The sequence below is a fragment of the Natrix helvetica genome, assembly GCF_964273705.1.
Source record: "Natrix helvetica genome assembly, chromosome: 6".
NCBI classification, from domain to species: domain Eukaryota; kingdom Metazoa; phylum Chordata; class Lepidosauria; order Squamata; family Natricidae; genus Natrix; species Natrix helvetica.
In genome coordinates, this window is record NC_138553.1 from 61,970,284 (window position 1) to 61,983,691 (window position 13,408).

At 36.1% G+C, this 13,408-nt stretch overlaps 2 protein-coding genes across 6 annotated transcripts in view; one reads left to right on the forward strand and one right to left on the reverse strand.

Annotated features, from left to right (window-relative positions):
- The first annotated feature begins 250 nt into the window (after nucleotides 1-250).
- LSM8 (LSM8 homolog, U6 small nuclear RNA associated) lies at nucleotides 251-3,805 on the forward strand. The gene is made up of 4 exons (XM_081958285.1): nucleotides 251-391; nucleotides 1,312-1,352; nucleotides 2,121-2,248; nucleotides 3,341-3,805. The coding sequence occupies exons 1-4, from the start codon at nucleotides 361-363 to the stop codon at nucleotides 3,429-3,431; spliced, it is 291 nt and encodes a 96-aa protein (XP_081814411.1). The 5' UTR covers nucleotides 251-360; the 3' UTR covers nucleotides 3,432-3,805.
- ANKRD26 (ankyrin repeat domain containing 26) overlaps nucleotides 3,774-13,408 on the reverse strand; it is a 103,743-nt gene continuing 94,108 nt past the window's right edge. For 4 of the 5 annotated variants that reach the window (XM_081958283.1, XM_081958280.1, XM_081958281.1 and 1 more), the window contains 2 exons: nucleotides 6,716-6,761; nucleotides 3,774-4,838 (listed from right to left, as the gene is read on the reverse strand). In XM_081958283.1, coding sequence (XP_081814409.1) covers nucleotides 4,690-4,838; nucleotides 6,716-6,761 — 195 coding nt within the window. In that variant the 3' untranslated portion in view covers nucleotides 3,774-4,689. The remainder of the gene's footprint in view (nucleotides 4,839-6,715; nucleotides 6,762-13,408) is intronic. The other variant, XM_081958282.1, reaches the window with a different exon arrangement.

Sequence of the window (13,408 nt, forward strand, 5' to 3'; positions counted from 1 at the left end):
TTTAAATGAACTCCGTATTATATTCACATTCTTTTCCATTTGAAGAAAGGCGTATAAAACATATAGGTCTGCTAACCAGCCATGTTTTTTGTGCGGGGAACCTTAACTTCCCTTAAGAAAAATGAAACCGGAAGTGTCATTTCCTACCGTTGATATAACTACTCTACTCCTTTTGCACATCTTAAGAATCTACAGAACGCATGCTCTGCAGAACTTTGGCTTCTCTCTCGCGCGTGCGCATGCGCGCGGTGGATAAAATCCATGCCACGTGAGACGATTTCGTTTCTCGCTTGAGATTGGGAAACTTCGCGATAGCTTATACCGGGCGACCGAGCGTAGGATTCAATAGTGATCGTCGCTATGACCTCCGCGTTGGAAAACTACATCAACCGTATCCTTTTATTTGCCAGCAACGCTACAAACGCGGTGAAAAATACGCGAGTGCTGAAGGGTCGAAGCGGGAACCGGGTGGGAAAGGAAAAGCGTCGAGGGGGCTGCTGTCTATATTTCGCATTTCAGTTTTCGCCATTGTTTCGCGCGCGCGAGGGGATGTTCGGCGGCCTGCAATTGGCTGTAAGATCTGCCATTTTCTTTTCTTTTTTTTCAGAATCGGCTCCGTTTGGATGGTTGGATTTCGTGCGAGGGGGCGGACTTTGCTGTAGAATGAAAGTGCGCTTCTGGGCGGTGCAAACTGACTCGGGGCTGGGGGGAGGGTTTCTTGAAAATGGAGCCGTAAGAGAACTGCCTGCATAGGCACACGAAGTATATGCCCATGCAGGCATCAGATTTCTGTGAGGAAAAGAGGGCATAATTGCCAAAATATTGGTTTTGAATGGGGAGAGATCCAGTTTCTTAAAGGGGCTCTATATGTAGACGCGGTGGCTTAGTGGCTAAGATGCTGAGCTTGTCGATCAGAAAGGTCGGCAGTTCGAATCCCTGGCGGGGTGTAATGGAGTGACAGCCCGTTACTTGTCCCAGCTTCTGCCAACCTAGCAGTTCCAAAGCATGTAAAAAATGCAAATAGAAAAATAGGGAACATCTTTGGTGGGAAGGTAACAGCGTTCCGTGCACCTTCGGTGTTTAGTTATGCCGGCCACATGACCACGGAGACGTCTTCAGACAGCACTGGCTCTGGCTTTGAAACTGAGATAAGCACTGCCCCCTAGAGTAGGGAACGACTAGCACATATGTGTGAGGGGAACCTTTATGTAGCATTAGCATGAGCTTATCCTTTTTATTTGGGAAGCGCGCACGCACACACACACCTACACACCTACCTACCTAAAGGTCATTCCTTGACATGAATTTTAGGTACTGTTGCTGTGATTACTTCAGATGGTCGGATGATTGTGGTGAGATTTCCTCTTAAACTCATTTTCTAAAATGTTCGACTTGTATCGAATGTGGGCTGTTGTGCTATTTGCATGCCACTAGTGTTAAAATCTCATTCAGGACATTTTTGCCCATTGTGCAAATAATTGGTGCGACAGCCTTGTGATTACAGCATGGATATCTAGATTTGCAGAGTTAACTGTCAACCATTAATTAACCCTAACTCAATTTTGGGAGAAAAAAGTGTGCAATGAAATAAGTGGATATAACTGATTGGTCATGATGGCCTAGCGGTTAAGACACTCAACGTTGGCAGCTTGAGATCCAAGTACTGGGTGACGCTGTGAGCATCTGTTCTTGCTCCAGGTCCTGCCAATCCAGCAGTATGAAAGCATGTAAATGCAGGTAAGTAAATAGGTACTTCAGAGGGAAGGTAACAGTGTTCCATGCGCCTCACTGTATAGTCATGCTGGCCACATGATCACAGAAGTGTCTTCACAGAATGCTGGCTCCCTCAGCTAGGAAACCAGATGAGTACTGCCCCCCAGATCACACTTGACTGGAAAGAGAAATCTTTACCTTTATAATTGATTGGTGTAATTGATTACTCACTGGTAAGCAAAACAACAGTCCAGACCTGGTTTGATGTCAATATATAATGTATTGTTATCCATCTCATTTAAATATGAATTGCTGTTCAGATTTTTAGAGGTTAAAAAATAAAGAATTGTGACAAATATGCTTTATGAATGAAAATTTGATAGATTGCATTTATGTATTTATTTTAGGGCACTCTCAAGGGCTTTGATCAGACAATCAATTTGATTTTGGATGAGAGCCATGAAAGAGTATTCAGTTCTTCACAAGGAGTGGAACAAGTAGTATTAGGATTATACATTGTGAGAGGAGATAATGTGTAAGTCTTATCATTTTGAAGTTAATGTAATCCAAGCTGCAGTTAGATATGAAATCACTTGTTATTTGAGAGCCTATCTGGAAACAAGGTTATTGGTATCCCTCTAAGCTGTGGTTCCTAAAAGGTTTTCCCCCATTACACCTTCCTTTAGTACAGTGGTTCTCAACCTGTGGGTCGGGACCCCTTTGGGGGTCGAACGACCCTTTAACGGGTCGCCTATGACCATTGGAAAACACATATTTTCGATGGTCTTAGGAACCGAGACATCAATTTTATGGTTGGGGGGTCACCACAACATGTGGAATTATATTAAAGGGTTGCGGCATTGGGAAGGTTGAGAACCACTGCTTTAGTATAAGGTACACACCTCCCTTAAAAATCCAAATCAAACAATTAAAACAACACAGTAAAATGGAAGTTTGGGAAAGGTGGATGTATTGTAGCAATATACTTAAAAGACTCACACCTTCCCTGGACTCTGTCTATACCTCTCTTAAGAGTGGTACCTCACAGTTTGGAAAGCCTGCTTTAAGGTTTTTCATGCTACTCCTCGGATGAAAATTCATTTTCCTTTGCTCCTTTCAACCACTTCCATACTAATATTTATATAGAATTCCTTTATAATCCAACCCATATGCTTTATTTATTCCTCTGTTCATTAATATCACCTCTTGTCTAACATTCATAACCAGACTTTATTTCTTAAGCAACTAAGTCATGCAAAAGTTTCATATTCCCCCTGAACCTTCTGTATGTTTTCTTGAACTTACTTTTGTGTGCATGTATATCTAAGATTAAAAAAAAAATTTGCTTATTTTCTTTTTTAAAGTCATTTTTGCACAAAATACTTTTCTGTATTGTTGGTGCAAGTTATTATCTCCAAGGGGTATATTTATGTGATAATTATTTCAGTACAATCCACATGGGCTAGATATTCTATACTCTTGTAGAATTTCATTAATACTTTTCAGTTTGCTGCAAAGTATGAAAAGAATATTAAGTAGAAGTAACTATTTTTGTAATAGAATGCAGGTTCCGTTGATATTTAATTTAAAATACATATAACTAGAGCAATCAAAATTTCTCTTTCAGAGCTGTAATTGGAGAAATAGATGAAGAAACAGATTCAGCCCTTGACTTGGGAAATATTCGAGCAGAACCTTTGAACTCAGTTGTACATTGAAAGTCAAAAGAATAAGGACTGCTTTACATAGTTATTTATATAATGGCATGACTCCTTTTTAAAATTTGCATAATTTGGATCATTTATACTTATTTTTTACTGTTACAGCTTTATGTAAATTAAAGTATACATTTTACTACTGACTCATGTATTTAGAACTCCAACATGGCAATTGGAAAAAGCAACTTTAAAAACTGTTATCTAGAGTGTTATATCTTAGAACATAAGGAAATGAAAATTCTAAACTGCTAACACAAAAGGAATATTTTGCTGGGAACAACATTCAGAAAAAGCAATGATTTTAAAATTTTATTAAATAAATCACATTAAATACAAGTGTACTATAATAAAAATATTTTTAATTTCTTAAAAAATGACTGGGTAGTTTGTGCTATTGTAATTTATGTCATTTTAAATAATTGAATGTATTCATGTTAGTGATGATGATGATGAAATTTCCCTTTCCATCCCAAACCTATACTTCAGTGTGCAAGATCCTTCTAATCTTCCATCTAAGCTGCAATTAGGAAACAATTCCACCACCAGCTATCATTCTTCTAAAAGTTGTGATACATCTTGTGGTGTGTGTAAGCTTCCTATGTGCTAATATTCAAAATTAATAGAATTTCCAGAAATTGTAAACTTAGGACACACTGTATCACTTGAGCATATTTTATCTCAATGGCACCTGATACCTTACAGCACCAGCGCACCACATTGAAAACTAAAAAATAAACAATAGCCTGAACCATTAGTTCAAGATACAGAAAATGCTTGAAGTTTTGTTATAATCAAATCATCAGTGCATTTTTAGCACTACTTAAAAATACAGATCAGATTTCTCTTGGCACTACTGCTGTAATGGCATATCAGTATGGGATGCCTAATGCTGAACCTATGTAAAAGTGATTAACAGAAGTAGAAATGCCATGTATAGAATGCATTTGAGGGCATAAAGTAAATGTATCAGAAAAACAGTAACTTACCCGACAACATGCAAATTAATTAAAAGTACAAGAGCAGATCAAGGAATGACTTTTTAAATATACATATAATTACAAACTTAACAAAGGCAGTTTTATAGGTCATAGGCTAGTGTGAATTTACTGAAGAAAAAATATGGGGGTTGTGAAGAAAACAAAATAGGGACCACAAGACTATTAAGTATTTTTTGTACATAACAAGTGCACTGTGCCAGATATGCATCCTACTGAAAAGTTAAGTAATCAAGTCATATCTACAAGTTTGCAGACTTTATTCAAATCATATAGTTTTTCTTTAAAACATCTAGATACTGCTGTTTTGCCGTGGAAACTTGATCTTGGTCTATATTTGATTTTTTTGAAGATCCATCAACTGATCCTACAGGGGAGACTCTAACAGATCCACCATCAAGTTCAGCTTTAGCTGAAAAACAACAGTATTTTTACAGGTTTCATAATATCTGAAGTGACAATGGTATCAGAATGCCAATTTTGACATATTATGAGCATTATTTTTAACTATTTTGCTATGGAAGAAAAAAACAACTTTCTAGCCGTAATGTATACTTTGCAAACTTTAAACATATTTAATATGTATGTATGTATGTATGTATGTATGTATATGTTACTGTGAAAGTCAGAAATTGGTGAATGTCGACATTCACCGGTGAATGTCAACACATACCAAATACGTAGGGTTAGGGTTAGGTATTTAGTGTAAGTCATAAATAAGGGTATTTAGCAAATATTTCGGACATTCACCGGTGAATGTCGACATTCACCAATTTCTGACTTTCACAGTAACATATATATGTATTTGTGTTACAACCCCTGGTATGCCTAAATATGGGAGGAAGGTCACTACTCACTCTTTCTGTCCTTCGGCTTATCACAGAAGACCATGCAGGCAGAAAACCATATTTTTATTTTTAATGTTGCCTTTTTATATTTGTGTTGTATTTGTACTGATAAATCTCCCTTTTAAGTCTCCCTTTATTTATTTATCAGTACAAATACAACGTATGTATGTATGTATGTATGATGTATGTATGTCTGTCTGTCTGTCTGTCTGTCTGTCTGTCTTTGGTTGTTTGGGTTTTTCCCCGCGTAGAATTGGAAGTATCATCACGACGTTTCGAGGTAAACCTCAAAAAACATATATATATATATGTGTGTGTGTGTGTGTGTGTGTGTGTGTGTGTGTGTATGTATGTGTATGTATGTATGTATGTATGTATATATATATATATATATACCCAATAACGTAATAATAATGTAGGATTTCTGGAATACTTTTAATTGAGACATTCTAATAGAAGAGAATACATGTAGTTCAGGATTGAATTGTGGAATTCTTGGTGCTCTGAACTTGCTTTTTTATTTGCAGGCATTTCATTATTCAACAGTGCTAGTGAGTGATTTGCTATATTTATATAAAGACAGTTACAGTATATGTACAGTATGTCTGTGGGTGCGCATGTGCGAGTGCACACACACACACTAAACAAAGCTCTACTGAATAGTAGTAATCTTACATAGTCGAGTAATGAAATGTCTACAAGCAATGGCCTCGAGCATACTGCTAGCCAAAACAGGGCCCGGGAGGGCAACCCCTGTTTTGGCTGACAGGGTGCTGCAGGAGGCAGTTCAGGCCAAAAATGGGGCACATGGGGGCTGCCCGTGGCCCCCCACGCCCTGGTTTGCATGGCAGGGAGCTGTGAGGGGGCATCCGTCCCATCTCCCTTTCACTCCCAAGCTGGGAGGACAACTACAATGCTGATCTGGCGCTCCAAGGAATCCAGTTTGACACCCCTGCTCTAAAACAATTGCTTATAATATTCCTATGATCTAATAGTGTATCTAAAATATTAGATACTTCCTTTTTCCTTCTTATTTATATTATTTTGTGTATTATACATTAGAACTATATTTATATCATGTAGATTAGTTTATTGGTCAGCAGGTAATGGCTTTTATATTTTTATGTTCTAGAAATAAATTGCTAAAGCTTTTACTGTGGCCATATTTAGGTTCTAAAACCTAGGGGTATCAAACTCGCATTGTCACATGAGGTATTGGGACTCCCCCCCCCTTTGCTAAACCAGGGCATAGCCAGCATGTGACGCATCTAGCCCACGGGCTGCGAGTTTCACACCCCTGTTCTAAAATATAAGTGATGAGGTGCAATGTCTCAAAATTTCAGTTAGTATTATTTTCTTAGCGGCGGCAGGATAGGGGGTGGGGAAACAAAGTAAACAGCAGAACAAGTTTCAAATTGTCAGCATATAATTTGCTATTTACCTTGGTCCAATTCTTTTGTGATACTTTTTTCTAATTCCATCTGCATCTGAAATTATATTTAGACTATGGTTGAAATATTACTAAATATAAACTATAAATACATAAACACAGTATCACTTAATAAGATATTTTAGCAAATTTCACATAGGTTTTTCCCTTAGTTTTTTAAAAAAATATATCCCAGCTTTCAATTAGCATTGATCAAAACATTACATCATGAATTAGCATTAAGGAATCAACACTTGCTGATAATATAATATCCAATTGAAGATAGACTTCACAGGTAGCTTAAAATGCTAAATCAAAATGTTTTGACTAAAAGAACAAATCTGTCTGCATGTGTGTACATACATATATCTATATATCTATATATCATCTATATCATCTATCTATCTATCTATCTATCTATCTATCTATCTATCTATCTATCTATCTATCTATCTATCTATCTATCTATCTATCATCTATCTATCTATCTATCTATCTATCATCTATCTATCTATCTATCTATCATCTATCATCTATCTATCTATCATCTATCTATCATCTATCTATCTATCTATCTATCTATCTATCTATCTATCTATCTATCTATCTATCTATCTATCTATCTATCTATCTATCATCTATCTATCTTATCTATCTATCTATCTATCTATCTATCTATCTATCTATCTATCTATCTATCTATCTATCATCTATCTATCTATAAATATCATAGATTCCTAAGAAGTGCAAACAGGCAATTTAAAAAAGTATGTAAACTATGTATTTTTACAGCTGCAGCTTCCACATTGGTTGTGATTGCAATTTATATGCACAATCTGCACTACAAAAATATCTATTTATTTTCCTTCTTTGCATGCTTTGTTATTTAGTGTTATATACTAAATTGCATTAGGAAAAAGAAACAAATCAATCTACACAGAAGTCTTTGTTAGTTTCTGGCAGCGCTTTTTCATGAATTGATCACTTTATGTGATTTGTCAAGATGAGGGAAATCTGATTTCAGAATAATTTCAATCATCTTAAAAACACTGACAAATATCCTGTAGAGAATAACTGAAGAACCAGTGGTACCAGTACTTGCCATGGAGCTAACAAGAACTAACTCACTAGGATTTGGAGTTCACTTTATTTTTACAATGTGGATTAATTATTTTTCCATTAGCTCACATAACATGTCACAAAGTAAAGTATTTCATGGAGCTGCAGATTTTGCATCTGGTTGCACATTTAGGTATCTAAAAGTCATTTTTCTGGCCTATGTGGGGACTGAACAACCTTAGCACCAGGTCTTCAAAGGAATATCTTGTTTTTAAATGAATAAAGGTGGAATCCATTACAATATCTTTCTACTGTTGGCTGAAAACTAGGGAAGTTTTTCAGGTACCTAAGAATATAAACAGTGTCCTGCTGGATTGATCCATGGCTCATCTAATCCCACTATCTGTTCTAATAGTGGTGAACCAACTGCACAAGGAAGTGCACTAGTCTGCCTGCAGATGGCATTCAAAGACAATACTGCCATCAAGACTAATAGTCATTGGTCCCCTGACTTCCATGAATTGGTCCAATCCTTTATTGAAGCTGGCCCTGCTAGTAGGCAGCACCACATTTCATAGCACCAGCACCACATTATCAGTGAATAAGACCAATAATGGAAGGAAGGAAGGTAAGCTGCAGCCTAAAGTAAACAAGGCAAATTAACTAATAGGCATTTGATACATTGGATGCTGTTACTCTTTGAAAACTTACAACTTGGGTCCAAGATTACCCATAGAATCTTAAAAACGAAGGATTCACTTGCACAGCTAAGATTACGGTGACAGACATATGATTCTGAAGATGCCTGATCTGGTCATGATGAAACATGCCATAGCTATACCCTATATGGTATATAAGGCACCTGAGGACAGAACAAGAAGCAATGGGTGGAAACTAATCAAGGAGAGAAGCAACTTAGAACTGAGGAGAAACTTCCTGACAGTTAGAACAATTAATCAGTGGAACAGCTTGCCTCCAGAAGTTGTGAATGCCCCAACACTGGAAGTCTTTAAGAAGATGTTGGATAGCCATTTGTCTGGAACGGTATAGGGTTTCCTGCCTAGGCAGGGGGTTGGACTAGAAGACCTCCAAGGTCCCTTCCAACTCTACTATTGTATTATTGTGTTATATGATATGCACTATCTAATAAATAAGAATACTGGTTAGGACTTAATAAAAGTGTGTTCAGACAAAGCTAAAGCTGTATTCTCCTGCATTTGAATTTACCTAAATATTAAAAACAGTTCTGTCTTGGCATCATTACAAATGTATTTGGTTAATGTAAGATTTTGGAATGCCCTTTGTTTTATTTCTACCAATAGAAATTTAGGCAAATATTCTGTATTTAGAGAGCCAGTTTGATTTAGTGCTTAAGGCATCAGGCTGGAACCTGAGAAACTGTGAGTTCTAGTCGCAACTGAGACACAAAGCCAGCTCAGTCACTATAGGCCTCTCTCTCTCAGCCTTAGGGAGGAGGAAATGGTAAATGACTTCTGAAATCTTGCAGTCATCAGGAGTCAATACTGATTCAAAGGCACAATTTTATCTATTTATCAATATAGATATTCTATATTTAAGCTGCTTTGTCTACTATGATGTGTTTTAATTAGGCACTAAGTTTTATTATTTGTATTTTATTATTAATAGTTGTTAGCCACAATGATAGAGAATATATAACTCCAATAAATACTTTTCCTGGCTTTTTTGCAATTTGTAATTTTGTTTATTTATTTATTTGTATCCCACCTTTTACAAATAACTCCAGGTGGAAAACATCCAGCACACCTTCTCAGAAAGGCTGTTCAGAAAGAGAAGGAAAACAAAATCTAACTTAATGCTACCTACAATTCTGCTTCAGTTTTAATAAATTTAGCTGCTCAGTCTTGTTTATTCAGTCATCATTCTTATCTCCTGAAATATATCTATAATAAAAAGGAACTTTATAAATAATAATAATTTATTACATTTATATGCTGCCCACCTCTCAGAAACTTTAAAGTATTTAGAAAGCCAAATAAAAATATGGTCCTTTATAGTTGTTTCTATGAGGATAGCGGGGCCAGAACACAGCAGAGGAAGTACAGCGGACGTGCTAATAGTGCTCTTACGTGTCTTTTACAATCCTTTCTAGAATTCTGATTCTGAGTCATTGCTTTTTGCCAATTTTTAAAAAAATGCTTATCTAGAATGAAAATAAATTTAGAAAGCTGTAAATCTGGGAAAATAGCTATCTGTGCTTTAAGGGAGATAAAAGAGAGTAACTGCTTTCCCTGTAGATCAAGGGTGTCAAACTCATATTGTCACATTGTCATCACATGACGTATTACGACTTTTCCCCCCTTTGTTAAAATGAAGGTGGGCTTGGTCAGCTCATGAAGCATTCGGGCTGCGAGTTTGACACCCCTTCTGTAGGTGGTTATGATTCAAATAAAAATCCTTTCAGCTGCCGAGTCATGAGACAAAGTCAAAAGTCATTTAATTGCTCTGAAATTCTTGAGTATGTATGGCATAGAAAACTGAACTATGCAAACAGCGAAAAGTTCAAGAAGATTGAAGATGTCTGTGATATTTCTATAACAAATATGTTTCACTAAAATAACTTTAGTTTTGGTAAATTTGCATAGGAAACTAGCCATGTAAATTAATCAGGAACATCGTTCTATAGATCTCAATATTACAGCCATATTCTGAAATCATATTGATGTGCAATTTAGATTACTGTGGAACTATGAACAAGGAAATTCCTAATTAGAAAGTTAAATATGAATCATATCGAATTACTAAAATGACTGTAATTTTCAATTACTCTAAATATAGTAAAACACATTAAGTACATTACATAAATACGTTGTAATGGTTTATTTATGATTCTTTTACTCATATCTGTAATTTTCACTGTTATTTCTTACAGTGTAATGTGCGGTATTTAACTAATCAGACAATATAATAGTTCAGCACAAGAAATTACATGGTATTCAGCAATACTGACTACACACCTTGTTAAGTCTCTGGTTGCAGAGAAGAGAAGGGAGAATTAGATTTTTGATCAAGGAGCTGAAGAAGTAAAGAGCAAGCCATAAGTGCATGGTTTTTGATGACAGAAATGAAAGTGACTAATCTACAAAGGAGTATCAGAAAAGAGAAATGTTACCTACTATGTGAAAAGAAATGGTAAACTACTTTGGAGGAGCCAATCATGCATACTTAATTAACTCCAAGAGAATTCAATGTGACTTATTTCTAAATAAACATGTACAGTATATCATCTGTCTGCTCTACCTAGAAAGCTATTTCACAAGACATTATTCATACTGGTCCAATTAAAAGTAATAAGATATGTTAGTCAAGATCATTGTTAACTATTTCAGACTTCAATGAGATTAAAACATGGCTAACCTCATCTAGATTCTAGCTAGAATTTCTATCTAGAAATATGCAACAATAAACTTAATAACTCTAAAGTCTTTGAATATTTTATTATCTTTCAAATGCCAATAGTTCAGCAACAATTTGCTATAAGTTGATTCAAGGTTAAAGAGTTATTGAAAGAGGAAAAAACCAAAACTTTTTCTAAATTATTATTTAAATGGTATAAAAAGCAAAAGAACTTATATAAGTAATACATAGTTTGCAATGTATTAATGTTTATTTGTAGTTTTTCATTATTTATTCAGATCTGCATTCTGACAAAAATGTTATGGATAAACCAGGAAATGAAACCTATAAGGAAACTGGAAATATAATTTAGTATATAATCCTGAAGGTTCATATACATGTAAATGAAAAACATCCCTAATTGTAATTTAGTATAGAACTATTAAAATATTTATCAATCAAGCTAAAGTCTGCACCTCAATGTACTTAATGTACAGGCATACAGATTTATGCAGAAAGAAATGCTGCTCTTTTTTGAAGAGTCACCTAAACTAATCTTTTATAATTTTTCCTTTATGGACTGGATCCAGCTTTACTGTAGCTATATAGAGCTGGGTGTGGGAAGGAGGCGTTCATACCTCTCCTCCCATAACAGCTTCTTCTCTTGTGTGAAAATATCAAACTTGCTGACTAAATAGACAGAGACATCTGTGGTATAATTTTTATGACCCTTTATATTCTGGCCTGACCCCATTCAGCAGGGCCCTTTGATTTCTGTATAGTATTCTGTGGAACTGCCATGAGAAGTAGACAGCAATGTTGCAATTTATGTTCCTAAATCACTGTCAGATTTGTTGTCTTTTGAGGTTAGTGTTATAATGCCTTTTTACAACCTACCAAAAACATAACTGTAAAATACAGACTATAAATAAAAGTTAAAATAAGCAAAAAATGGTAAGAGAACAGCTGTCTGATCTTGATGAATACAGATCACCGGGATCTAATCAATTACATCCCAGAGTTCTAAATGAGCTGGCAGATGTCATCTCAGAACCACTGTACCACATCTTCCAAAAATCATGGAGCAACGGGGAACTACCAGAGGATTGGAGAAGAGCTGATGTAGTTCCCATCTTCAAAAAAGGAAGAAAAATACCCAGACCCAGGGAACTACAGACCAATCAGCCTAACATCAATACCTGGGAAGATATTAGAAAAGATAATAAAAAAACAGATCTGCCAACATCTAGAAATTAGTAGAGTAATAATTAGAAGTCAGCATGGATTTGTTAAAAACAGATCGTGTCAAACCAATCTTATTTCATTCTTCAACTTGGTGACTAAATTAGTAGACCAGCGAAATACTATGGACATAATATATACTTAGACTTCAGCAAGGTATTCAACAAAGTAGACCACAACCTAGTTCTTGGTAAGCTAGAAAAAAGTGGGATAGATAGCATCACCATCAGATGGATTCATAACTGGCTGGCAAACTGTATTCAATGAGTAGTCCTTAATTGTACTACAACTACATTGAGGGAATTAGGCAATGGGGCACTACAAGCTTCTGTCTTAGGTCCAGTCTCTTCAATATCTTCATAAATGACTTAGATGAGGGAATAGAAGGGGAATTTACCAAATTTGCAAATGATACTAAACTGGCAGAATAGCCAACACCCTAGATGATAGGCTCAAGATCCAGATGGATCTTGACAGACTTGAACACTGGGTCCTATCTAACAAAATGAAATTCAATGTAGAGAGAAGTAAAGTCTTACACTTAGGCAAGAAAAATCAAGCCTGGGAGAAACCAGGCTTAATAGCAGTAACTGTGAGAGGGATCTTGGAGTCTTAGTGGACAACCAGCTAAATATGAGCCAGCATTGTGCAGCAGCAACCAAAAAACCAATGCAATCCTAAATTGCATTAACAGAGGGATACAATCAAGATCGAGTGAGGTACTACTACCACTCTATAAAGCCCTAGTAAGACCACACCTAGAATACTGCATCCAGTTTTGGTCACCACACTATAAAAAAGATGTTGAGACTTTAAAAAAAATGTACGGAGAAGAGCAACCAAGATGATTAGGGGACTGGAGGCTAAAGCATATGATGAATGGTTGCAAGTACTCAGCATGGCTAGTCTAGTGAAGAGAAGGACCAGGGGAGACATGATAGCAGTGTTTTAATATTTGAGGTGCTGCCACAGAAAGGAGGGGGTCAAGCTATTTTCCAAACACCTGAAGACCAGTCAAGGAATAATGGA